General features: G+C 46.2%; 1 protein-coding gene across 8 annotated transcripts in view; it reads left to right on the top strand.

The window, feature by feature from the left end:
* APBA2 (amyloid beta precursor protein binding family A member 2) overlaps positions 1–27,945 on the top strand; it is a 266,585-nt gene that overhangs the window by 208,556 nt on the left and 30,084 nt on the right. For all 8 annotated transcript variants that reach the window (XM_042988249.1, XM_042988243.1, XM_042988248.1 and 5 more), the window contains 2 exons: positions 11,985–12,065; positions 13,160–13,196. In XM_042988249.1, the coding sequence (XP_042844183.1) occupies positions 11,985–12,065; positions 13,160–13,196 (118 nt within the window). The remainder of the gene's footprint in view (positions 1–11,984; positions 12,066–13,159; positions 13,197–27,945) is intronic.

Here is a 27,945-nt window from a genome sequence, read left to right as displayed (position 1 = left end):
TATCTGCGCCAACAACTGTCTATCTCCTGGGGTGGCAGGGAGCAGAGTTGATATGGATCTGAGTCTGCAGTTGATGTAAGGGGTGTGGAGCCCTTGCCCTGATGGTGACAATGATGATTTCAAATCCATAGGAGCCTCTTTCAGGATATGGGGGAGGCAGCTGGCTGAGGCTCTGCAAACAGTTTAGGTCCAGGGCCACACTGTGCAGGGCTGAGGACACCAATGAGCAAGTTGTTATCACTGCCTTCTGGAGTGCCATTAAGGGAGGGACAAAGCCACCACTATAAGGCAGGTTGGGAGGAGGACCAACTGGCCAGGGACACACTGGAGACAGAGGAAGTGTGTGTGCAGCCTGAAACCTGAGGGAGCAGAGGTGACAAGTGAGGTGGGGGCAGCTCCCACATGTCCTCAGTCTCTCCTCTCTCTGCAGGCCTTCCTCAGGTGGGCTCTTGCTCCTGTAGGGACTTCCAGGAGGGACAGTTCTCACATGCCCTCCTGGGGACATCCTTAGTCCCTTTCTTCACTGGGGTCTCTAATTTTGGGCAACAAGGCACCTCCAAGGGCTGCCCTGATTTTCTCACACTCTGTTCCCAATAGGAAATTAACCAAGAACCCCACCCAGATGAGCTGGGCTCTGGCGCACTGATCTCTCACTAATTCCAAATCACCGTCCGAAGGTCTCTCCTTAACCTCGAGTTTCTGCACATAACTCCCACTCTCCTTCAAAGCCAACTGGCCCCAGCCAGGCTGCTCAGATTCCTGGGGCTGCTGGCCCCTGTGTTCCTTTCTGCACAGCCCATGTGATGTACCAGGCACCAGAGGTGCAAAGATTAAAAATGGCATAAGTCTGTATTGCGAACCTCCTTCTAGAGGGAGATAGACCACAGATGCTTCCCAGTCCAGATGGGGCTGGGTGCTCAGGAGAGGGGCTGGCTGCAGCAAGGATGATAAGCCGAGAGGCTCTGGGACTTTGAGGGCAGCTTCGGGAAGTGAGCCAACCAGGTGAGGCTGAATGTGGAGGTGCGTGGGGGCTGGGATTGTGATGGGGGCTGAGAGCCCTGAGAGAGGTCACGTGGGATTCTGATGGTAATAGGAGAGGAGAGAGGGAGAAAGGCCCTTGGTTGGGAGGGGGAAGCCAGGAGGGAGCTTAGGGGCAGGGACATGTGGAAGGCCAGCCCCAGCAGGGCAGTTCGGGGAGATGTTTCTGGGGAGCCCCTGAGCAGCTTGGATGGATTGCGAGGGCAGAGGTTCACATGTGGGAACTGAAGGAGTGTTTATAAGGATGAGAGGCAAGGGGCCTGACGAGGTGCCCAGTACACATGGAGCTTGAACTGAATTGCACTGATCTGAGTAGTACCAGTTTGCCAGTGACGTGTCTAGGGCAGATTTTGGGAATGGGAAGGGTGGGCATGGGACTGAGGCAGGGGGTTGGCCCACATGCAGTTCCCGACCTCAGGCCCCTGCAGCACCTCCCATGGTCCTTCACATGTTCCAGGGGCTGGAGACGCATCCAGCTGACAAAACTGTCACGTGACAACCCCGAGGAAGCACAAGACTCCATGGAGGAATTTTTAGAAACATCTGCTGTTCAGGAAGAAAGACCACATTGCTGAACATGAGACTCAGAGATGTGTAATGTAATACATGGTGCCCGCTCCTGAGATGTGACAGCATGGCAATGGAGGGCACAGGGTTTTCAACCCAAAGCATTCAGATTGTGACCAATGCTAATCAGTTACTAAAAACACCGTGGGACTATGATCACAGGAGGCAAACAAAGAATGCCTCCCAACTCTGTATCAATAAGACCATGGGCAACTGGAGAAGACTAAGCACATCTCAGGAACTTTGAGAAAGGAGGTATGGGACAGAATGGTGCCCCCAGGGCTGCTGGTGCATTCTAGAACCTGCCAGGTCTGGGTCTGTTAGCCGATTCCACAGCCAGCCTTCACACTAGAGAAGCTGGTGTCTTTCCACCTGAGACCAAGCCAAGGCCCGAACTGTTGGAGCTGAAGGATTTATAGAACTGGACTTACAGAATCTATTTGTTTGGCTCCTCTGGTTTTAGCAGGGGGCACATAGTCCAGACCTGCATCTGGTTCCTGTCTCCATTTAAGAGACATTTCCAGAGATGGCCTTATGCTGTCTTCAGTGCCATTGTGCTGCTGGGTCTGCCCCCATGGTTGGCCATTGTGTCCTGCTGTGGGTGCAGTCAGGTGTTATAGGTCAGGTGCCTGAACTAGACTCTGGATGTGGGGTTGCTGCCCAGGAGAGCAGCTTGGGCATGGCGTAAGGTTGGAGGGGTGTTGCTGTTTAGGGAAGTTTTCCATTCACCCTCCTTGGTCAGTCTCCCTCTCCATTGGCCCATACCATTTGCAGGTGGCCTCTGATTCTGCCTCTGAGATCTGTTTGCCCACTCTGATTTCCGATGCAGCCCCCTCACTACCCCCAACACTTCCCACCCAGTCTTGGGTCTCTTGCTTCCCCTCACACCAGCTCTTGGTGCCAGCTGGGAGACATCTGTTCCTTTCACTCCCACTGCCTCTGGGTCTGCTGGCTTTGACCATGATGCACTGTGATGCAGACTCACCTGCCCACGTGTCTTCTTCAAACAGGCTTAGGCCTGGACCATACCACACCCACGCCAGGTATCTCAGAGGTTTTTGTGTTCTTTTGACCACTGCTGCTGCTGTTTCCTTTGTTTCTAGTCATGAAAATAGAAGCTCTTCCTCACTGTGATCTATCCTCTGCTTTGTTCATTCATTCATTTATTCATTCATTCGGGCCCAAGTATGTAAAAATAGCACATTAGTCACTTTGAGAAATATGAATGTTAATCTTCAAGAGAGAAGGGATAATCTAGCCACCACCAGTCCTCAAAACCTGCTCCAGAAACCAGACCAATGGCAGGTCAGGGCTCTTTTTGCTGCATAGAATTTGCTAATTATGGGAGATGTTAGGAAGTGAAATTGCTGTCCAAGGTTTTTCTTGCCTAATATTTCATTAATATTTAATCTCCAACCCTCTTTTAAATGCCAAGAAGAATGAAACATAATGAATTAACCCAAAGAATCCCAAGTCATCTAAACTATGGGCAGTTTGGCCTATATTCAGAAATCATGGCATGGTACTTTTTTCAGTATTTGTGGGAGGACTGTGCCACAGTCATAGTGATAAAGTACAAAAGAAAAGATGTTGGCATGCAGTGGAATATTATTAAGCCTGTAAAAGGAAGGAAATCCTGACACTTGCCACAATATGCATGCATCCCGAGGACACTACAGTTAGTGAAGTAAGCCAGTGCCAAAAAGACAAATCCTGTATGAGTCCACTTCTGTGGTGAGCACTGGGTTTGGTATGTAAGTGCTGAATCACTAAATTCTACTCCTGAAGCCAATTTTACCATACGTGTGAACTAACTAAAATTTAAATAAAAACTTGAAATAAAAGAAAGAAATGCCCTGGGAATGGGTTTCTAACATTGACTTAGTATTGGTCATTTTATTTCCTTTCAATTTATGGACCTTCGTTTTCTTTATTTTTCAGCTGTCAAGCTAGCTTTCTCAGAATGTGAGTGCAGGACTCTAGGCTGGGTATAGGAGAGGCCTCGGGTCTCCTGAGCAAATGCAGGAGCCTGCCATAAATCCAAGAGACTGTTCTTATGCCTTGGAGGGCTGCTGCCATGAAACTCTGCTCACACAGGGCTTCTCATCTTTAAAGCAGAAGGATGGGAAAATGTGCCAATGTCTGCAGCAAACTTATAGACCCTATGGGAGAAGCAGCCATGATGGTGGCCAGCCACAGTTTTAGAAAGGGGTGGTTGTAGGTTTTCCCCTTTGATAATTGATCACAACCAAATGGAAGACTCCCTAGTTCCATAGCACACTCTGCTTTAAGAGGTAGATTTCCCTCCTTTCCCACAAATGAATCCAAGGGTGACATCCTGGTGCGTGAGGCAGGCAACCAGGAGAGAAGAACATCTGTGCCATCTGGATCGCCCACCTTCTTCCCTGGGCCCACCCTCCTTTCTCTTGGCTTTTGTGCCCAAGGAGAGGGTTAGTCCTGCACAAGCTGGCAGGTGACCTTCAGGTTATTCTTTCCACATTATTTTTATTTTTGTTTTTATTTATTTATTTTTTAAATGTTTTCAATGTTTATTTATTCTTGAGAGACAGAGACAGAGTGTGAGTCGGGGAGGGACAGAGAGATTGGGAGACACAGAATCAGAAGCAGGCTCCAGGGTCCGAGCTGTCAGCACATAGCCTGATGTGGGGCTTGAACTCACGAACTGTGATATCATGACCTGAGCTGAAGTTGGATGCTTAACCGACTGAGCCACCCAGGTGCCCCTCCACATTGTTTTCAAATTGTAGTGGTATACCCATGAAATAAAATATACTATTTTGACTATCTTAAAATGTACAGTTTGGTGGCATTTAGTACAGCATTGTACAACCATCACTATTTAGCCCCAGAACATTTTCATCACCCTAAAAGGAGAGCCCATACTTACTAATCAGTCACTCCCCATCCTCCCCTCCCCCCAGCCCCTGCCAATGCAAAGTCTGCTTTCTCTGTGTACAGATGTGCCTGTTTCTGGACATTTTCATCCGAATGGAATCATACAGTATGTGACCTTTTGTGTCTGTTTTCTTTCACTTAGCATAATATTTTCAGGGTTCACCTGTGTTATGGCACGCATCAGGACTTTGTTCCTTTTCATGGCTGAGTGATCTTCTGTTCAAGGGATATACCATACTTTATTTACCCACTCACCGGTTGATAGACATGTGGGTTGTTTCTGCCTTTTGACTGTTGTCATTAATTCTGCTGTGAGCATTTGGGTACAAGGCTTTGTGCAGATAGCTGTTCTCGCTCCTTTTTTGGGGTGCAATTCCTGGATCACATGGGTGGTGTTTAACTTTTTAAGGATTCACAAACTGTTTTTCACCATGGTGAGGATTTTATGTTTCCACCAGAAATGCCCTGGGTTCCCGGCTGCTCTCAAATGGCAGAGATTTAATAGCCCCCAAACCTTAATGGCTCAGCCCTTGGGCTCACCTCTTGAGCCCCTCAGGCCTGGTCACGCGGGAACCGCCCTTGTTTGCCCGTGTGTCTTCTCATTCTCTGGCTTGCAGAGGTACCCCAGGCACCACCTGCCCTTTATGAAGCTTCAGTGAAGAGAGTGAATGATAAAGTCAAAGACATGCCAGGTGGTCCTGTGGTCAGCGGTAGGGGATGTTTTAGCAGACCAGACACAGAGAACATGACCAGGCCCTGAGTGTGCAACGTAGGGCTCAGTGGAAATGGCAGCTCATCAGCCTACCCCTAGGTAAGGCTGCCAGATTTAGTAAATAACAAGAGGATACCCAGTTAAGCTTGAACTTCAGACAAATGGTGAATAATTTTTTAGTATTCGTATGTTCCATGAAATATGGATGGGGGCAGGGTGGAGGGAGTGTAAGGAGGGAACTCTCCTTCCCCGTCCCGTTCACAGGCCCAGCCAGGAGATGTTAAAAGATAGACCTACTGGCTGGTTTCCCTAATGGATCTTGTCATGATTCTTTTAAGCCACAGATTGGCTTTAGAAAGATATGATCACCCCCATGGGGATGACCATTATAAGAATAAATACTTCATCCAAGCTCTCATTCTCCTCCAGACAAATACCATGGGAGTGATCAGAATTGTAAGAGGAGCAGAAGAAGAACAATATTGTCATTTTCCTGAGCCACCTGAATGTCAGGGGACAGATAAAGGGGCTTGTGAAGTATGTTTAGTGTGCTAAGTCAGATCTTCAGTTGGACCATGGTGGCTTATGCTCTCAGCCCGGCCATGGAGCACCCAACATGCAGCAAATTCTGGCTGACCCCTGTTGAGTGGGGACAGAGGAACATCGGACCAGTAGGGGTGACTGATGCCTTTGGAAACAGGGAGCATGAAGTGCTGTCACCAGAGAAGGCTGTCACCTAATTTATTTTTGAGGGGGGAGGGGAGGGGCAGAGAGAGAGGGAGCCACAGAATCTGAAGCAGGCTCCAGGTTCTGAGCTGTCAGCATAGAGCCCGATGCAGGGCTTGAACTCACGAACCGTGAGATCATAACCTGAGCTGAAGTCAGAAGCTTAATTGACTGAGCCACCCAGGTAACCCCTGAGTTATTTGCAAGCCTGGAATTTCTCTGACAAGAAGTCCTGTGCAAGGGGAGATAGGACAGGTCAGTGGGAAGGTTGTGGCTTGCCTGGCTTTGAGCTGATGTTGTGTCCCTCCACGTGTCACTAACATGCTTGTCACTCAGGAGAATGCTTGTATTTGATTTTTATTACAGATGATGTGTGTGTGCACTTGTTTGCTATTGTTTCATCTCAAGTAATGTGGGTTATATTGCTTATTTTCCATTTAATCAAGCAGACAAAATCAGAATTGACACTTTTAAAAAATCCTAGCTTTAGTTTCACCAACTGGAGCCAAGATACTTATTAGAGCAATTTATTCAAATTAGTATACTTTTATTGCAGACAAATCATCTCTGCCCTGAGCAGCAGTCTCTGGTCCTGACATGTTAGGACCAGTTTGTGCCACAGGCCCGTGTTCTGTTCTCAGGACTCTGGGGAGGGTGTCCCACCGCCTATGCCAGATTTCATTTAACTTGTCTCACTCACTATCTTCTCTCAGTGGATGGTTGATGTGGCTTCCAGCCCATGGCAGCGGGAACACTCCGCGGCAATTACTTGGCGAGGGACATGGCCCTCATGTCCCTGTTGGCTGGAAAGAACTGAGGTAACCCTGGCTGGCATCTTTTTTTGAGGTGTGGCTGGCTGCTGTACCTTGGGGAGTGCACAAAAGGATTTAAGTAGCATCTTCATCTAAGATGCTGGGAGCCCCAAATCCACCTGGGCCTCTATGATGTTAATTTCAGATGCTGCTCCCCATGCTGCCAAGCGCGCCCCCACCTTGCCCTCAAGATGGAAATTAGAGCACCAGATGGCCTCTCCCAAGCCCACCTCTCTGAAAACAACCCCAGCTGTTTATTATGAACTGTGGTTGTCATGGTGATGAGTGGAGAGAATGTTGACATGGAGGATAGGGTCGAGCCTATAGAAGCTTTGGGGAGAAGTTGCCTCTGTGAGTGGATCTGAGACCCTGTATTGCCTGTTGTCACCACATGCCGTGGCTCCGTGCCAGGTGTCCCATGGACAGGTGTAGGCAGCCAGCTTATGCCCACCTGGCCAAGCTGTAACCCTGTGGGGGCTGCATCCCCCAGAGGGGCACCTCTTCCATTTGCCAAAGGCACCCAGTATAAGACAAGACAAGCAGCAGTCTTTTCTTCACAATGGATTTGGCACTGGGACGAGAGACTGTCGCCCTGCATCTGTGGCAGAAAACTTAGATTCCACCCCAAGCTGTAACATTTGTAGATGCGGTGTTATCTTAGTCCGTTTGGGCTGCTATCACAAAAACACCATAGACCGGGTGGCTTATAAACAACAGACATTTATTTCTCGCAGTTGTGGAAGCAGGAAGTCCAAGATCAAGGCGGCAGCAGATCTGGTGTCTGGTGAGGGGCCACTTCCTGGTTCATAGCCAGCGCCTTCCCACTGTGTCTGCACATGGTGGAAGAGGCGAGGGAGCTCTCTGGAGTCTCTTTTATAAGGACAGTGATCCTACTCATGAGGGTGGCATCCTTATGAGTTCGTCTAATCCTAATTATATCCCAAAGGCCCCATCTCCTTGGGGGTTAGGTTTCAATATATGAAATTGGTGGGGGCACAGACATTCAGTCTACAATAGGTGTGGTTGACCCATTTTCATTTGTCAGTGGTTGGTTTGTTTCTTTAGGGTTTTTGGAGATGACTAGTGTCCATTCAGCTCCTAGTAAGGTAGTGCGGACCTTCAGGAAATGAAGTCAGTGAACTCAGCCTAGGGAAAGTCACCAGGTTAGAGACCTTACAAACAAGAGGGAAAACACAGATATGCTCTAAGTGGACCTTGAAATAGCCACGCATGAAAGACGACAGAAGGTTTCCTGGGAGGATGTCGCAAATTTGAGTTTTACTTTAAAGCGGAGGGGAATAGTATTTCCAGTGAGAGTTCCCATTATCCCCTTTGGGAGATTTTGCCTGGCATACCTTGGCCACAGTGGGTGGTGTAGAGCCAGTAGGGCAGAGGGAAGACCTAAACTAGGAGTTTGGGAAACAAGCCTGGCTCCAGTAGGACCCTGGTGACAGTGGTCCCCAAGCCAGGGTCAGCCCTACAAGAAGGGACACTGTCAGCTTGGCTTGGTCAGCATAGGGTCCACTCATCACAGCCCTCTCATCTAGGGAAGGATGGGTTCAGGTCCCAGAAGGAGGGCAGAGGAGCATGCCAGTGGTCCCAGGCAGGCCTGAGCCCCAGAGCCCCCCAACTTGGGGACATACTAGGGCAGCAGAGGGAGGCCAGCACCCATGTGCATGGTCTGATTGTTCACAGGGCTTGGGATAGAGACAGTGTTTTGGGCTTCCAGCCAAGGATGCAGGGACCTACCAGACATCTGACCCTCCTGGCCCCAGTTGCACCTCTGCATCCCCTCTATTCCAGGAAAGCCTCATTTCTTCCTGTAGCTTGAGTTCTGATTTCTCTCAGGATATGGCAACACCTTCCTTTTCCCCTTTGTGTGCAATCTTCCCCATGCTTAAAGCCCAGTCCCACTTTTTCCACCTCCCATCTGAACCATCCCTGTCCTCCTCACCTCCCAATGCCTCTGAAACGCGGTGGTGTTTTTTAGTCACAGAGGGGATGCTCAGCTAGGAATCTTTGGTCTGCTTGGTGCTATCAGTGCCAGGATGGTGGGCCCATGTCTCTTGAGCTTTCTCTAACCCTCCCAGAGAGATTGAATGACATCAAAGAACACAGCAGTGACAATCTAGATAGAGAAGACTGGCAACAGCCTCTTACTGTGCCACCTGGACCTGTGGGAACTAGCCATTAGTGCCAACACCTGGAGCCTCGGTCGTCTCAGCTGTAAACAAGGAGAGGGAATAATGTCAGTTATAAATAACTTTATAAATAAAGTGAAAATAAATTTATAAATAAACACAAGTGTAGTGTATATTTATAATATAAATATAAACTTATTTCCTTATAACTTATTAATGTCATTGTTATCATCATCCTCATCCTTATATTGTTACTGCTTGATACTTTATTTCTAGAAAGTTCTGAAACTTCACATGATGGCTTACTAACACCTCCTTTGGGATTTGGACAGTGATTTTAGTGCTGTGGATCTGGCCTTTATCTTCTGGATGGTACAAGGCACTAAATAGAGATATCTAAACTTTAAATTTTGTTAATTGAAGTAAAAGAAATTTTGGTTTGATGTCCTCTTTAAGAGAATACCTGTGACTTGTCCTTGGGGCATTTTGTTTTTTCTAGTAGTAGATTGACCAATTTGCATTAACTAAAGAATTTAGATCCTAGAGTTTAGAATTTGCATTAAACTAATAATTTATATTTTTTAGAAATATGGTGTCAACTCTTGGACACTGTTGTTGGGAATGCAAAATGGTACAGTTGCTATGGAAAAAAGTATGGTGGTTCATCAAAAATTAAAAATAAAATTATAGTGTAATCCTGCAATTCCATGGAAGGGTATATACCCAAAGAATTGAAAGCAGGAACTTTAAGAGATATTTGTACCCATGTTCAGAGCAGTGTTATTCACAGTAGCCCAAAGGAGGAAGCAACCCAAGTGTCCACTGACAGATGAATGGATAAATAAAATGTAATATATACAAACAGTGAAATATTATTCAGCCTCAAAAAGGCAGGAAATTATGACACATGTTACAACATAGATGAACCTTGAGGACATTATGCTGAGTGAAATAAGCCAGTCACAAAAAGACAAATCCTGTAAGATTCCACTTATATGAGGTACCTAGAGTAGTTAAATTGATAGAGATGACCAGTGACTGGAGTGAGACAGTAATGGGAAATTAATGTTTAATGCATACATAATTTCAGTTGTGCAAGATGAAAAGAATTCTGGAGATGGATGGTGGTGATAGTTGCACAATGTTAATGTACTTCATGACTCTGAACTACACAGTTAAAAGTGGCAAATTTTATGTATGTTTTACCACAATTAAAAAATGATAATAAAATTAGAAAATTGGATTCAAAACATGAAGATGACACAAACAAGTGGAAAGATATATCATGCTCATAGAATGATAATTCATATTTTTAAAATGCCCATCCTACACAAGGCAGTCTACAGATTCAGCGCAATCCCTATCAAAATACCAATAACATTTTTCATAGAACTAGAACAGATAATCATAAAATTTGTAAGTAAACACAAAGACCCCAAATAGCCAAAGCAATCTTGAGGAAGAAGAACAAATCTGAAGGTGTCACAATCCCAGGTTTCAAGATACACTACAAAGCAGTAGTAATCAAAACAGTATGGTACTGGCACAAAAATAGACATAGTGATCAATGAAACACAATAGAGTCCAGAAATAAATCCATGCTTACATGGTCAAGTAATCTACGACGTGGAAGCCAAGAATATATGATTGAGAGAAAATCTCTTCAGTAATGGTGCTGGGAAAACTAGACCACTTTCTTATACCACACACAAAAATAAACTCAAAATGAATTAAAAGACCTGAATGTGAGATCTGAAACCAAAAAAAATCCTAGAAGAGAACACAGGCAGTAATTTCTCTTTGACATTGGTCATAGCAACATTTTTTCTAGCTATGTCTCCTGAGGCAAGGGCAACAAAAGCAAAAATAAATGATTGGGACTATACCAAACTAAAAAGCTTTTGCACAGCGAAGGAAGACACCAACAAAGCAAAGAGACAACCTACGTAATGGGAAAAGATATTTGCAAATGATATATCCAATAAGAAGTTAATATCCAAAATATATTAAAAACTTATGCAACTCAACACCAAAAAAACAGATTAAAAAATGGGCAGAAGACATGAACAGACATTTTTCCAAAGATGACATACAGATGGCCAACAGACACATGAAAAGATGTTCAACATCACTTATCATCAAGGAAATGCAAATCAAAAGCACAATGAGATATCACCTTATACGTGCCAGAATGGCTAGAATCAAAAAAACAAGAAATAAGCATTGGTGAGGATGTGGAAAAAAAGGAATTCTTGTGCACTCTTGGTGGGAATGTAAATTGGTGCAACCACTGTGGAAAACAATATGGAGGTTCCTCAAAAAATTAAAAATAGAACTACCATACAATTCAGTAATTCCATTGCTGGGTCTTTACCCAAAGAAAACAAAAACACTAATTTGAAAAGATATGTACATCCCATGTTTATTACAGCATTATTTACAATAGCCAAGATATGGAAGTAACCCAAGTATCCATCAAGAGATAAATGGATAAAGAAGGTGTGGTATACGTATGCAATGAAATATTGCTCAACCATAAAATGAATGAGATCTTGCCATTTACAACAACATGGGTGGACCTAGAGAGTATTATTCTAAGTGAAATAAGCCAGACAGACAAATACCATATGGTTTCACTTATATGTGGAATCTAAAAGAACAAATGAGCAAACAAAAAACAGAAATAGGCTTATAAATACAGGGAACAAACTTGTGGTTTTGAGAGTAATGAGGAGGGGGAAATGGGCAAAATAAATTAAGAGGATTAAAGGGTACAAACATCCAGTTATCACAGAGATGAAAAGTACAGCATAGGAATATAGTCAATAATATTGTAATAAAGGTGACAGATGGTAAAAAAAGAGAAAATATGATTCAAAAACATTTTATAAATATAAAAGAATACATGCTAATTGCAGAAGAGTTTAAATTATGTCCATATGTGCACACACACACATACATGTACACACACATGCCTACCTACGCATTTCCCAAAATTGTATCATACTGTATCTTGGTGTATTTCTCTAATGTGTAAAAGCACCATCTCATCTTTCGCTTCCCGGTTTCCAGGTTTGCAATGGCTTGGAGCAGCCAAGGAAGCAGCAGCGTTCTGATCTCAATGGACCCGTGGACAATAACAACATCCCAGAGGTGATTTTCTCTAAGGATAAGAGTTGTGGCTTAGGATTCTGATGTTGGACCTGCATACCCCATCATGGTCTTCTCGGCCTCTCCATGATGTTCTCATCCCACCCAGTGCCTGGGAAGGTGGGGGGTTCAAGTCAAACAAAGTTGGGTGTCTCTGTAGGAGGAGGAAGGAAAGGTTCTTTCCTGTTCAGGCTCATACCACTGTGTGTTCATGTGTTGCTAATGGTATATTTGTTGGCGGGGGGGTGGGGGATCATTTGTGCTCCCTGGTTTGACAGAAACTCATTATACTCCACTATCAGACAGTTATGTTCTAAGCCAGCGTTACTCAACTGTGGCACCATTGACATTTGGACCAGAACATTCTTTGTTGTGAAGGGCTGTCCTTTTCACTGTAGGATGGTTAGAAGTATCTCTGGCTTCTACCCACTATATGCCAGTAGCTCACACCCCCCTCCCCAAGCTGTGACAACCAAAAATGTCTACAGACATTGCCAAATGTCCCCTTGGAGACAAAAATCATCCCAGTTGAGAGCCACTGTTCTAAACCAACAACATGATTTTGAAAAACAATCCTGTATAAACAAACACTGCCTTGATGGAGGTTATTAAAATGAGGCCTTAATAAATAATTTATTTCCCTTTTCTGTAGAACATAGTTTGGATGGGATTTTCCAGCTTTGGTGAAATAACTCTGGCCACCCCATAGAGTGGTGTCCAATCTCCTTTATCTTACTCAAGCTCTGGTAATTCTCATGCCTACCAGTTGGAGAACCATTGGTTGTATGGTCTCTAGGCTCTCTTTTAGCAGTGGCAGGCTAATCTGGGGGCCCCTAAGTTTTAGATGATGGCCTTTGTACCCCATGTTTTCTCATGGGAATTGATTCCATATGTCCTGCCTAAACACCATGGTGCCTAAATGACATTGGTTTGCTTTATGGAGCTGACTTTTAAGGAACATCAGTTACTCAGTGGGGTTTAACTTTTCACATATGGTACTCAGCCTAGATCTTATGGGCCATCTATTTAAAACTGTCATGTGTTTGTTTTCTTTTTTGTTTTTCTTTTCTTTTCTTTTTTTTCATATTTCCTAACAGACAAAGAAGGTGGCATCATTTCCAAGTTTTGTGGCTGGTAAGTGACTTTGAATTTAATATTTGGAAACAGTTGCATTTTTTTCTCCAAGCAAATGGTATTTTTACTTTTGTTTTCTCCTGCAAAGCTTGTTTAAAAAGCACACCTTCAAGATGAAAACAATATTATAATAAGAAAAGGTGCTTAGGCATTTTGTTGTTTGAGCACTTTGTAAGCCCATATTGTTATAGAGGGAGGGGGATTCAGTTGATTAGGGAACGGTAGACCATCCCATTTAATTACACCCTCAGTAATGGCCTCACACATGACACTGATGATTGAATTAATAGATTGAAATGTGTCTGTATAAGCAGCTAATTATGATCTAACACTTTTGATTACAGTGGATATAATTGCATCCAAATTCAGGCTGTTACTCCTTTTTTAGACTCTTCAGTTCCCTCCGCTCTCCTCTTTTTTTTGAGGGGGTTAATACTGCATTTCGGCATTCGATCAAAAAACCAGAACCAATCTGTTCTGTACCACTTGTTGGTGTGGGGAGAATGCCTGCTTGCCTTTTGGCATAACCAAATTTGCATTGTCTGAAGGGCTTCAGGGAACCTTGGGCCCTCCCTTTCAAAGGTCCTCCAACACCACTATAAGGAGTCTTTTATTTTTAAAAAATTTTTTTAATGTTTATTTTTGAAGGAGAGAGAGATAGTGTGAGCGGGGGAGGAGCAGAGAGAGAGAGAGAGACAGAATCGGAAGCAGGCTCCAGGCTCTGAGCTGTCAGCACAGAGGCCGACGCGGGGCTCGAACTCACAGACCGCGAGATCATGACCTGAGCCAAAGTCAGACATTCAACCGACTGAGACAGCCAGGCACCCCTTTAAGGAGCCTTTTAAATAGGATCTTTCTTCAGCCAGGAGGGTGTTTCCTGCTCTTGCTAGTGTTACAATAAACAGTGTGAATTTTATTAATTTTTTCAATAAGCTGGTAATTAATTTTTATGAAAATTTAAAAGTGCAAGGTAAATCAGTCTTCAGAGATAAGTAACTTTAAAACCTTTCCTACCCTGGTTTTCTTTTTTAGTAAAGAAGTGACACCTGGGAAACTGAGGCCCCTCCAGTTCCCTTTCAAGGGACTAATTTGAACCAGGCTAACACAATTCAAACTGGTTGAAAATGAATTTATTGGCTCAACCCAATTTCAACTGGTTCAACATTGTATTGGCTCAGTGTGGCTCAAACTGGATATTAAAAACAGTTTTGAACTGTTGGAATCAATGTTATACCGTTCAAATAGACTTGGTTCCATTTCGACCAATTGAGGTAGGCTCAAATGGGTTTTGCCCAGCTGTTTACATGTGGTTCTAGGTAAGTTTTAGCAAGTTAAAACTGGATCAAACTGGTTTTCTTCAGGGCACAATAGGTTATGATAATTCTGGTCCAGCTGGCTAGTTGTGGTTTTTTCAGGACCTGATGACTGGCATGAAGAGACAACACCCATTCCATGCCCCCACTGTAGGGTTGATTGGGTTCCTGATTCAGAGGACTCGACATCTCATAAATAGGGAAAGATGTACACTTTCCTCGGTGGTCAGAATGCCGCAACGGGGTGTACCAGTCACAGTGTTTCAGTGAGGTGGGCTCTTGTGGGTCCAAGAAGCTCACTTTTCAAAGTATCATGGTGTCATCTGGGCAGAGCTCCCTCAAACTGCTTAGGGGAATGATTCGGATGTTAGATTCCCCTGGCTCTTGAGTCAGCCCCCTAGGTACAGAGGAGGCAGATGGAGAAGGATCAGGAAGCAGTATCAATGCCAAGGTGCTCTGAGAAGTACCTCTCACTTCTAGCATTCCAGAAAACTCACTTCTCTGTACCAGCTTATATATAAAATCAAAACAATGTTGGATGCCCCAAACCAATTCAGTTTGGCTAAAGCTGCTTGTGACCAGCTCAAACCAGTGTAGATAGCCTTAATTTAGAATTTCCTGTTAGCTATGCCCATGCGATGGTTGTCAGAGATATTGGCCCGTGAGAATATGAGGGTCTGAATTCAACTGGGATGGCTGCACACATCTTCCTTGATGGGTGTTTCACACCCTTGGGCTCCTGCCTAGCTCCTATACAGCTGTGTGTACACTCACAGAAGAATGCCACTGGCAAACTGTGGCTCCTGCCTTATTCTTTTTGAGGAAGAAGCCTCGTGTCTACTTGTACTTAGGAGACCTTGTGAATCTGTATGTTTAGTTGAACCTTAAAAGACCTTGAAGACCTACTCAACAGACTCCTTCTTGTCTCTCATTGGCCAGAGCTGTACCATATGACCAGTGCCCTGGTCAACTTCAGTGTTGACTGGAGGATCAAGTATTTGGCTTTCCGGGAGGGCAGGGGAGAAGGTCTAGAAATGAGTATTGGGTAACAAGCCCCCAGTGCCTACCCCAGTGCTACACCCAATCCATCCAACAAGCATTTCAAGTGTGGGGGAACCTCCAGGGCTTGTTCAGTCTTCTGGTTGAAAGTCTGATTAGCTGAGAGGACCCAGTATAACTATGACAGGAAAACAGACCTCCCACCTCCTCTGGGTCTGAGAAATCACACTGGAAGAAAAGCTCCTTGGAGTTTTTATGAGGGATGGCCTTCAGTCCTACCTTATTTCACACCTAGTAATTGTTTTTTTGTTTTTTTTTTTTTAATTTTTTTTTTAATGTTTTATTTATTTTTGAGACAGAGAGAGACAGAGCATGAACGAGGGAGGGTCAGAGAGAGGGAGACACAGAATCTGAAACAGGATCCAGGCTCTGAGCCATCAGCACAGAGCCCGACGCGGGGCTCGAACTCACGGACCGCGAGATGGTGACCTGAGCCGAAGTCGGCCGCCCAACCGACTGAGCCACCCAGGCGCCCCACACACCTAGTAATTGTTAATAGTAATGAAAAATAATAACAGTTACTATACAATGACAACAGACACCATCTTAACATCGACTGGGGGCTTAGTGTGCACCAGTGCCAGGGATGTGTGCTGTGCACCTGCTTCAGGTCAGCCACCACAGGAAGGGCAGATGCTTCCCCTCATTCTATAGGATAGGAAAAATGAGGTTCAAGTAACTCATTTGAGGTCATTTGGTTGCTGATATTAGACCCATATCTGGGTACTTAGCAGCATAAATTCCTCACCAGGCTGGTTTTCTGCCTTCTTGACATGCCTTCATATACCACTACCATCAATAGAGGCCGGGGAATTCTTTTTTTTAATGTTTATTTATTTTGAGACAGAGAACAAGTGGGAAAGGGGCAGAGAGAGAGAGGGAGAGAGGGAATCTCAAGCAGGCTCCATACTGTCAAAGCAGAGCCAACGTGGGACTTGATATCACGGACCATGAGTTATGACCTGAGCTGCTATCAAGAGTTGGATGCTTAACCAGCTGAGCTACCCAGGTGCTCTTGAGGCCAGGGAATTCTTATTGGGGGCTTACTTTGAGCCAGACACAGCTCTTAAATGACTCAGCAGTCCTCCTGATAACACTAAGAGGTAGGTGCTGTCACTGATGAGTAAACTGAGGCTCAGAGGGGGTAAGTCATTCACTCAAGATCACCAGGTAGTATGTGGCAGAGCGGGATTGGAACCCAGGTGGGAGTCTGAGCTCATTGTCCCCAAACTGTACTGCTTGAGCAACCCTTAGCATGCAGCAGGTGAGGAAAAAGAATAGAAAAAGAATGGAGAAGACACGTGGTTCAGACTCCAGGGAGTCCACAGGAGAACCTTCCAGAGGTCAGAGCCATTGGCCCCTCTCAGGCTCAGAGTCACAGCCCTGTCTCATCAGAGGCACCTGAGTGAAGAGGCCCCCATGACCACCATCTGCAGGAAAATACCCCAGGATCTGTTGATCCTCTTGGCTCCTCTCAGACCAGAAAGGTTGATCCTGCAGGGTGAATCTTGTGCAAGGGCCCATTGGACGGAGGACCCACTGCTTTCCCTGTGGGAGGAATCCTGGAGTGGTGAGGAATGGCGGGACCCCCAGGATATCCCCTTCTGAGGGACATGGAGGCTGGCAGTGGCATAAGTCCAAGTGGACTAGGTGGTTGCCCACCTCTAAATGAGTATACATAAAAGGCTTTTCCATAAAACCAAAAAGTTGGTGCTGGCCCCAAAGCAATGGAGTCTGACAGTGGCAGCTTCAGGACAAAACAACAGAGGCTGATAGATTGTATTCTGTTCCTCACACTGTTCTCCTAATCCAACAGCCAAAGCTTATGCAAGATGTCCTAAGACACACCCCACCCCACCCCACCCCACCAACAGCTCTAGGCTTATGCTAGAACGTTGCTTGTCCTCAGGTGCCAGGGCCCTGGGGTCCCTTACAACCTGTCTCTACCGTGTCAACTTCCCCCTTGTGCTGGCCACTCATAGAACATGAGGGCTCCTGGCCTTGCTGAGCTTGCCCCTCACACCTTTTAGGGGTCCTCACCATGATAATGCCCCTTGGTTGTTTTCATGTAGTGGGAACTTATGATCTGACCTTTTAAAATGAGCACTTGTGGTGAACCTGTTCAGATTAAGACTCCTAAAATGAAGGCAGCTCACATCTTTTCTTCTCCAGCCTGTCAGAGGGGCCAGGCTCCTGAATCACAGAGTGGGCAGGCCTGGGGGACTGGTGGGCATGTGTCTGGGATGCTGTTGGTGGGAGGATGGGAGTAAGGTAAACCTGGGCTGTAGGGGCCCAGAGCATTCCAAAGGGAAGTTGTGAAAGCCAAAATAACTTTCCTTTTTGGGGGGCATCTGGGTGGCTTGGTCAGTTGAGTGTCTGACTCTGGATGTCAGCTCAGGTCACGATCTCACAGTCCATGAGATGGACATTGAGGAGCCTGCTTAGGATTCTCTTTCTCCCTTTCTCTTTACCTCTCTCTCTCTCTCTCAAAATAAATAAAGCTAAAAAAAATGACTTTCCTTTTTTACAAACATTATTTGATCTTGTCTCCAGTTTTCCAAATGGAGTCGTGAATAGGGATTAGACAGATTTTAAAATAGGAACTTCTATTCACTGGAGGTTTGTTAAGATATTTCTGAGTAGTGCTTAGATCAAGCCAAAATCCCTAAGAATTAAAAATGCATTCTACCCTGGAAATCCTTATTTCCCTTCTCTATCTGCACATCCCTGTGCTTTTCCCTTTTCCGTCTGCCCATCCCAGACCCCCGATCCCTTTCTGGAATAGAAGTTACTGTTAAGTCTCTTGTGAATCCTTCCAGAAATTTCTTGGACATATATAAAACTATAGACCCTTTTCTTAAAAATAGATATTACACTGGGACAAATGGGTCTGTACTTTGCTTTTTCATTTCTTGCTACATCTTGGAGATAACAGCTCTAGAACCACCTAATTGTTAAGTGACTGCCCAGGATTCAGGTTCATGGACATATGATGGGTATTAATGAGTCCCCCGTGGATTGTTTGGTTGTGTTTAGTCAGTGCAGCAGTGAGCAGCTTCATGGATATGTCTCTGTGTCCATGTATGAGTTCTCTTACAGAAGCCATTCCTAGATAGAGCAGGGTTACAGCCTGCCACATGCCAATTTGGGTAGAAATGGCCCAAGAGGAAGACAGGGTTGTGTGTGAGAATGCTGGTTTACCAACACTGCATGCCATCCAACCGTTTGGTCTTAGCCAGGCCAACAGATGAAAAGTGATATATTCTTGATGTTATGTGCACGTCTTCCATTGGAAGTAAAGCCAAATGCCGTTTCATGTGTTTACAAGCTGTTTGTGTTGATTTTCCTGCGTGATGGCTGTTTGTCTCCTTTGCCCACTCCTCTGTTGGAGTTTTGGTGTTTATTATTGATTTGTACTGTTCTTTACATATAAAGGATATTTGCCCTTTGATTTATATTGTAAAAGTTTTCCTTAAGCTACTGTCATCTTTTGCTTTTTTGCATTTTTTAAAGTTTTTATTTGGGGCGCTTGGGTGGCTCAGTTGGTTAAGCATCCAACTTTGGCTCAGGCCATGATCTCACGGTTGGTGGGTTCAAGTCCTGCATTGGTCTCTGTGCTGACAGCTCAGAGCCTGGAGCCTGCTTCGGATTCTGTGTCTCCCTCTCTCTCTCTGCCCCTCCCCTGCTCACACTCTCTCTGTCTCCTTCAAAAATAAATAAACATTAAAAAATATTTTTAAAAAGTAGAGTTTTTATTTACATTCCAATTAGTTACCACACAGTGTTAGCTTCGGGTGTACAATATAGTGATTCAGAGCTTGCATACAACACTTAGTGTTCATCACAAATGTACTCCTGATCCCCATCACCTTTTAACCCATCCTCCCCACCTCCCCTCTGGTAACCATCAGTTTGTTCCCTATAGTTAAGAGTCTTTTCTTGGTTTAATTCTCTCTTTTTTTCCCTTTGCTCCTTTTTTTCCCTTAAATTCCACATATGAGTGAAATCATATGGTATTTGTCTTTCTTTGTCTTATTTCACTTAGCATAATACCCTCTATCTTATCCATCTATATCACTGCAAATGGCAAGATTTCATTCTTTTTATGGCTAAGTAATATTCCTTACACACACACACACACACACACACCACATCTTCTTAATCTGTTCATCAAGTCAGTAGACACTTGGGCTCTTTCCATAATTTGGCCATGGTAGATAATACTGCCATAAACATTTGGGTGCCAGCAGGTACCCCCTTTTAATTCGTACTTTTGTATTTTGGGGGTAAATACCTAGTAGAGCAATTGCTGGATCATAGGGTAGTTCTATTTTTAACTTTTTGAGGAACCTCCATATTTTTACTTTGTTGAACATTTTATTAATCAACTGTATGCATCTTTTTCCTTTGAAGTTACTAGGTTTTTGGGATTAGTATGACCTTTACACTCTTACCATTATTTTTTTTCCTTATAGAACTTTTATGATTTTAATGAATTACATATTTGATTTGTCCAGAATTTATTTTGGTATATGGATCCAGAAGGAGTTACATTTTAAGCATTTTCTTCCAAACAGCTATTTGTGCCAAAACTATTCCATGAATTTCATTCCTCACTGAAATGAAATGCTGCCTTTATCATATAATAAATTGTCATATACATCTAGGTCTGTTTCTGGATCTCCACTGAGGTCCCAGAACCAGGCTGCTTTATTTGACTGGGGATTTACCTACCATGCATTTTATTACCTGGAAGGCTGATGTCTGTCTTCTGTCACTGTCATCCCTGTTCAGAACTTCCCTAGATCCTCTTGCATATTTATTTTTCCATAGAAACTTTAGAATTAGCTTATATAGTTACAAAAATTCCCATTGGCATTTTTATTTGCCACATACTACATTTATATTAGTATATGAAATGGCAGAAGCCTCCCTTTGAAACACTGGTTGGGAAATCTAGATCCTGCTGATGTCTCTCTCTGGCCAACAGCCTCATCAGTGAACTTGGAAGTGGAGCCTTCTCTGTTCTAAACAGCTGTAGTCTTGGGGGAGCCCCTGAGTCAGAAGTGCTCAGCTGCCCCTCGATTCCCCACCCTCAGAAACTAAGATAATAAATATTTGTTGTTTTCAGGCTAAGTTTTGGGATCATTTGTTACATGTATATAGATAACTAATATACTATATGTTTTTAAAATAAAGTGCATCATGATTCTTACTGATTTTCAGATAAAATGCATCATGATTCATATTATCAGGACTGTAATGTTTTTACATTTGCACCTTATTTTTCCTATGCCCCAAATCCCTGTTCTCAAGGACATCAACATAATTCTGCATCTGTTTTATTTCTTCAATCATACAATAGTCTCAGAATAACAAGACCAACATTGCCAAGGACATGTGATTATAGATACAATTCAAGATCATTTGCATTGACTTTGGTCTTTAGAGGATAGCCCAAGAGGGATGGGCCATCAATTTACTGTGTTTTAAAATCATTCAGAATAGTTCTTCTTTCCATTATTATGTCACAAATGCATACTGCATACATATTTAGATGGATTTTTCTTTTAATTCTTAGGAGTTTGCTTTTTTTCACTGAATTTGGTTTTATAATTATATAAAATAATTACATGGTTCTAAAGTCAAGTATGCAAAACAGGGTGTGTGCAAAGATGTCTAGTTTCTTACCCTTTTATCGCACACCCCAAATCTTTTCCTTCCAGTAGAGGTAACCAGTTTTAACATTCCAAGATTTATCTTAGGTAAATCTTCCCCTTTCTTAGGTAAAAGGTAATGAGTTAGAGATACCCTTTTCTCCATCTTGCTCTTTATGCTTAACACTAAACCCTGGAGATTTTGCCAAAGTTCCACACAGTGCAGACTAAGTAGAGGTATTCTGTGCTGTTCTGTAGACCTGTACTGTGTGGATGGATATCCCCTCTGTGGGAACGTTAGGATGGTTTCCAAGGCTTTGCTCTTATAAATACTGCTGCAGAGAGCTGCTTTGTCTATGCCTTTCCCCATTTTTGCCAGTTTTTGTATTCATTTTCCTTTTCCTGCGCTATAATTCTCCCCAGGTACAAGCTTATGCTTAGGACCTGCCTTGGGCAGATCTGTGTACTATTTTGAGCTTGGCTTTGGCCTTCCTTGACTCTTTCTCTTCCTCCTGGCAGCCAGTGACTTCATCTCGCTTATTGGGTGTCCAATGTTCCACACTGTGGAACTTTCAAATCCTTTCCTTCAGTGATGACCCAACCTGTCCTGCAGCCCCAGGCATGTTGTCTCCCCATTGAATGTTCCAGGACTCTGGTTTCTCAGCGTCTTCTTGTTTATATCAGCCTTCTTACAGGGTCACCTTTAACAGAGGCTTCATAGAGGCACAGCTCAGCCCATGGCAGTGCAGGGGTGTCTGGCTCTGGGACACGCTGGTGTGGTGGCAGGGCTGGGGGTGGTATTCAGGGCAGGAAGAACCCTTCCAGAGCCTGGAGACCATGCCCCAGGTCTGCGGGGAGAAGGTCTAACCTGAGGTTCAATTTCACAGCTCTGAGGTTCATCCCCTCCTGCCTCCTCTCCTATTCTTGACACCTTCCCTGGGCCAGCTCTTGTGCTTATCTCCGTGGCTTGCCTGGCATGTGGCTTTGGCACTCTGCCTGCTCCTAGCCTCTCCTCAGAGGGCTGTGGCCCCTCACCCCAGCTGAGACTGTTGAACATCTTGTATGTGCTGTTGAAACTCACTGAATCTGACGTGTTTTCTCTCCTGTATCTTCCACTCTCCCCTCTGCTGGCTTCTGAGTACATCTGTCCCAACCTGCGTGTGTCTGTAGCCACCAATCCACCTTCCTCTTCTTCTACACCAGACTTTGGGAATGGTTGTCTCATTCTGCACACCTCTCCTACACTCCACAACCCCCTGGCTGGCTCCTGCCCTGCCCTGGTGTTCTCCAAAGCAGCTCTCTAAGGTCACCGCTGGCTTCCTGGTCACTATGCACCAGAAGCATGAGGGATCCTTTCTCCTCCTGCCAGCTTAGGCACAGCTGGGAACCCCCTCTGGGCACAGAGTGCCAGAACTTGATAGAGCTGGGTCCTGGGCCCTTTCCCCACCCACCCCACCCCTTCTCCCAAGGATTCTTCTGTGTCTGCAGCTTCACCTGCCACCAGGAGTTCAGTAGGACTCCTGAGTCCAGCTGTCTCCTGAGCTTCTTTGGAAAAAGCTCAGGTTCCTGCATCTAGACGTGCCCAGAATCCCCAAGCCCAGCCCCCTCCCAGGGTCCCCTCCTCAGTGAGATGAGCTTTGTCCATCTAGTCACACAACCTGCTTTCCAGAACTCCTCATCCTCACCTCATATTCCAGACTGTGAATTGAACCTCCAGAATGGACTCAATCTATCACTGTCTCTCTGGCACCATCATTACCCTCATCCACACCATCATCACCACTATCATCATCATCACCACCACCACCATCATCATCATCATCACCATCATCATCATCACCATCACCATCATCATCACCACCATCATCACCACCACCATCATCATCACCATCATCACCACCATCATCATCACCATCACCATCATTACCACCATCATCATCATCACCATCACCATCATCACCACCACCATCATCACCATCACATCACCATCACCATCACCACCATCACCACTACCATCACCATCACTGTCACCATCACTCACTTGCTAGGACAGCTGTAGTAGCCTCCCAGCTGCTCTCCCTTCTTCCCTTCTGTGGTTTGCCTCTATGCAGCCAGAGTTGCTTTCTAAAAACAGTGGTCAGGCCACTGACCAATACTCTTAGTGACAGTCCTTGGTGTAGCTCCAGGACCTTCAGGCCTGGCTGGCACTCTCTCTGCAGCCTCAACTTGTTTTGACTGCTGGCCCACCCCATGTACCTGGGCAGCTTGAACATTTTGTAGTTCTTGTAAAATGCTGTACTTGGCCACCCCAGGGGCTTTGCACTACTCTTGCCTGAGCCTGGAAAGCTCTCTTCTCCTTTCTGTCTCTGGCTTTTTTGATTGCTTTGCATCCTTCAGACCTGAGTGCAAAGAGCAGCTGCCCCAAATTCCTCTAGAGGGCAGGCTTCCCTGTTGCTTCTTCCCTGGCACAGTGTCCTTCCTCCATGGTGTTCCATCATGGGTCATCCTGATGCATTTATTTGCTGACTGTGGGAGTGATGTCAGCCTGTGAGCTCCATGTTTTCTATCCTCACGCTCAAAAATGCGTAGTACCTGAATCAACGGCAGTGATCTTGTGCAAAGCCATTTGATCCTGTGCGTACTGTCCTTATTTGTAAAATTGGGACATTGAGATCTGCTTCATGAGTTGTTGAGCACCGAGTGGATCTATACCTTTGTGACACACAGAGGTGCGGTGTGTCAGGGGGTGGGGGCTCTACTTGGTGACCTTTCAGATGCACACCCACACTCCCATCCTTGGCTGTGCTCTGGCTCTACCCAGCTGCCCCCTGGATCCAAGACAGAAAAAGGCACAGGCCTTGGAGTTCATGTGATCACCTGGGCCAGGCTACTGGTTTGAAGCTCTGTCCACCACCCACCTCATGATCATTTCCCCCAAAGGTGTCAGGGACAGGGGCCTCCAAAGCCTGACTCTATGGGCCCCCCCCCCCCCCGCCACTTCCCTGTTTAGAGAGGTTGGCAGAGCTTAGATTTTCCAACAGATGTTTTCATATGGAGGCTTCCCCCAGCAGGAAGGAGGCTGCTGCCCCCTATTCTTCTTTGTCCAAACTTGGCAGATACATTCTACATACACTTATGTTTGTATAATATATGTCATAACAAGAAAATTAAAAAGGAGAAATCACTCTCTGGGGAGATGGGATCTCCTTTCAACCTCTCTTTATTCTTTTGTTGTTCTGTCTCCCTCTGGTGGTCTTGGCATAGGGTTAGTTCAAGAGTTGGGCCAAATTAGAGCAATTTGTGCTCAAATATGTAGGGCCAGCTGCTTTAGTATTGTAATGAAGCTGTTTGATTTTTGGTTCTGCATTTCATGATTGGAGTTGAGAGCAGTGTCTGTGAACTGAAATACGCCCCCTCCCCACACCGGCCGCTCTTCTCGGCTTCCTAATAAATGTGCAGGTAGGAGTGGGTCTGACAGGCAGGATGCTGGAGGCACCGTTTTGTTTTGTATTGTTTCCTTTTTGAAAAAAAAAAGAACAAGGCAGGAATGACAAGAGCCTCCCGCAGAGGGAGGCGGCGGAGGTGGGCATCTGTCGGAGTTGTAACAAAGACCTGAATTTTTCACTGGCTTCTTCCCAGGGAGCAGGCGTCCATAGGTGCTGGTGGTAGACCCCATTGCCCGGGATGGGGTGTCCTCACAACACAGGAGTCTGTGCCCCCTGATCCGGCAGGGCTTATTCGAGTGGTGGGAGAGACGGAGCCAGCTTTTAATATATCTATTTAGGGACATAGATTTAAACAGGAAATGAACTTCAGAAAGGTCTGGCGAGCTTCCCATGTTCACCCCGGGAACTGGTAAAAGTGACCTCAGAGGGTGGGAGTCAATTCAAAAGGCAAGGCCTACCTCCCTGCCCCAGGGATGGGCTCCACAGAGTGCCATTCGACTCCCACCCCACAGATAGGGCATGAAGACCCTTGCCCAGGCCCAGATCCCTCCCTGAGTGCTGGCTGAGGGTGTGGGTGGGTGGTTACCCCAGGCTGCAAGGACCACCCAGACTTTCCCACAGAACGCAGAGGCACCATCTAGTGGTCAGTAATGGTCATTGCAGGGAGGACGGGTGGCTTGGGCCCAGCTATGGGGTGACCTTGGGCAAATGATGGGCACTTGGAACCACACTCACTGGAGAGAATGAGGCCTGAGGGGAAGATGGGGTGAGATAGTAGAAATGCACATACTTCAGTCAGAAGCCCTGACGGTCAGGGTGGAAGGTGCTGCCATGTGATTGGCAGTCCCCTTGCCCTCTGTGGGGGTGACATCTGTCTTCCCCTAGCTGGTGACAGGTGCCTGTGTGCCTGCAGTGCACACCAGGGCTGCTGATAGATGGACAGGGAGGGGTTCCTCCCTCCATGCCCCTCCCCATTCGGCAGCCACCCCTCTTCTGTCCCCTCTTCCCCTCCCTTGGTGCCCCCAGCCCTGGCCAGCTGGGGAAAATTTGTCATCTCCAGAGTGAGGACCAAGGCACCTGAGATGGAAGGAGCAGGTGGGAGTCTCACCCTTGAGACCTGGGGCTGCGTGAGAAAGCTGACACTGGCCTGGCCTCCCAGAGGGCTTTGCTTCTAAGATGGTGGGGAGGGTGAGTTCTTGTGTGCTGGAGATCAGGTATCCCCACACTGACTGCTCTTCAGTGTGACCTGGGGGGCAGGGGTGTAGTACAGATTCCCAGGCCCCACTCTGGGTCCACTGAGGCAGAATTTCTCAGATGGGGCTGGGGACTCTGCAGGCCCCTTGGTCTCTGAGCATGATTCCAGACACAGAAGGAGCTGCTTGGAATCTTATTCTCTCCCTCTTTCTGTCCTCATGTACTGTAGCTTCAGGTGTTTTAAATGACCTGCCACATCCCCCCTACCCCATCCAGTACAGGGTTTGGAAAAGGTTTGCACCACTTCGTATCTGCAGCCGGGAGGTTCCTCATGTTGATGATGGTGGAGGCCACCGTTTGGGATGTGGCTGCCTTTGGGTCTGGTCCCCACTTTGTCACTTAATATCAGCCTGGTCACAGCATCCCTTTGTCCTGTGAGCCTCGGTGCACTGTCCTGCAGCCTGCCCACAAGGCCATGCGAGCGCGTTAGCTGGCCTTGAACACTGCCTGCTGTCATCACTGCTGCCTCCCTCGTCTGGTGCTCGAGGCCCTGCCTCAGCTAAGTGCCATCTATGACTTGTGTTTTGAGTTAGGTGCAAATAAAAGCTATGAATTCAGCAATTAATGTGTTGTACTTTATATGCTTTTAGTGTTTATGAAGCTTATCCTATTAATCTTAACTTTGTGAAAACCCTAAGGAGATAGAAATCAGGAATTCCCCCTCAGCCCATTTTGCTGGTGAGAAAATAGAGGCAAAAAGAGAGGAAGTGAGAGAGAGGAGAGAGGGAGAGGAAGAGGACTGTCCAAAGGGCACAAAGGAGGGTGTCAGTTTCTCAGAACACCCCAGAAAACACTCCTTTTCAAGTATCTCCCTTCCCATCATTCAGGTCCTGTGCCCCTTAGCTTCTGCGAGCAGTCTTTCCCCTTCTCATCAGATCCGGACTGAGTCCCTGTCACCTCACACCGGGTTTTGCTTCCTGCCTCCTACTTCCTGTCTGAAAAAACCTTACTTTTTCCTTTGCTTTGTTTACCCAACCATCTGAGAGAGGGCACCTCCCAGCCTTGTCCCAGTCATTGCCATGGCTATCTCAGCCCTGGGGACACAGCCTGGCCCTCAACACTGACAGGCAGGAGGGGGAGAGGCAGGTGCCTTCCCTCTCTGCTGAATCAGGAGGACCAGCCAGTTCCCCGCCCCACCCAGCAGAGATCCCCCAGGCCTTGTTGCAATATTAAAACAGTCATGACAGTGACGTAACTTGGTGAGCCCTTCTCTGTGCCTGGTGGGTTGCTAAGCCCTGGCTGGCGCTGCCTCACTGCACCATGCGTGGGCCCTGGGGTGAGTGGTCCTGGGGTCACAGGCCTGGGGAGTTGCGGGTTCAGAGGTGTGGCCCCTCTCCTGGGTGGCCCTTCTGGTCTTCAGTTCTCTGAGAGGCCTCAGCCACGGGTCTCCCCTGTCACTCTCCGCATAAGAGTGAAGACGCTGGTCATGGAACAGGGCCACGCTCCGGGGGATGCGGGGTGCCAGGCCACTTGCTGCCAGGATTACCTTCCTCTCAGGTCTCAACTCCTCTTTCTCTTGTGTTTGGGCTTGTGGTAATATAGGTGCTTTATTACCTTGATAATTTAAAGTGCCTACCCACAGAAAGCACCGCATTGTATCTGCGGGCCCAGGTGCCGTGGTGGCCACTTCATCTCAACTCCCCACTGGGTACACAGGCCCGGTTATGAGGTGTGGCCCTGGGGGGTCAGAGCTGCAAGCGCTGCTCGTGTGGCGTTCATGTGTGTGTGTGTGTGTGTGTGTGTGTGTGTGTGTACATGCGTGGGTGGGTGTGTGCATACCTGTGTGTTGTGTGTGTGGGGGGGTGAGGGCTTGTTGATCTGTGCTGGACTTTCGGTGAGGAGAGTCTGGGAGGAACCCTCAGAGGTCCTACCACCCAGGTACCTGTGATGGGCTGGTTCTCTCCTACCAGAGTCAGTGCCGACTGGACTGAAGGCCAGAATGGGTGGCCTGGGAGGAATGTGGGTCAGCTGGGCTGGAGGAGAAGTCACCATCCCACAACAGAGGACCGCCACTGGCACT

This window comes from Panthera tigris, chromosome B3 (assembly GCF_018350195.1).
Source record: "Panthera tigris isolate Pti1 chromosome B3, P.tigris_Pti1_mat1.1, whole genome shotgun sequence".
Classification (NCBI taxonomy): domain Eukaryota; kingdom Metazoa; phylum Chordata; class Mammalia; order Carnivora; family Felidae; genus Panthera; species Panthera tigris.
The sequence above is the reverse complement of the archived record's forward strand: the minus strand, read 5'-3'. Positions and strand labels throughout refer to the sequence as shown.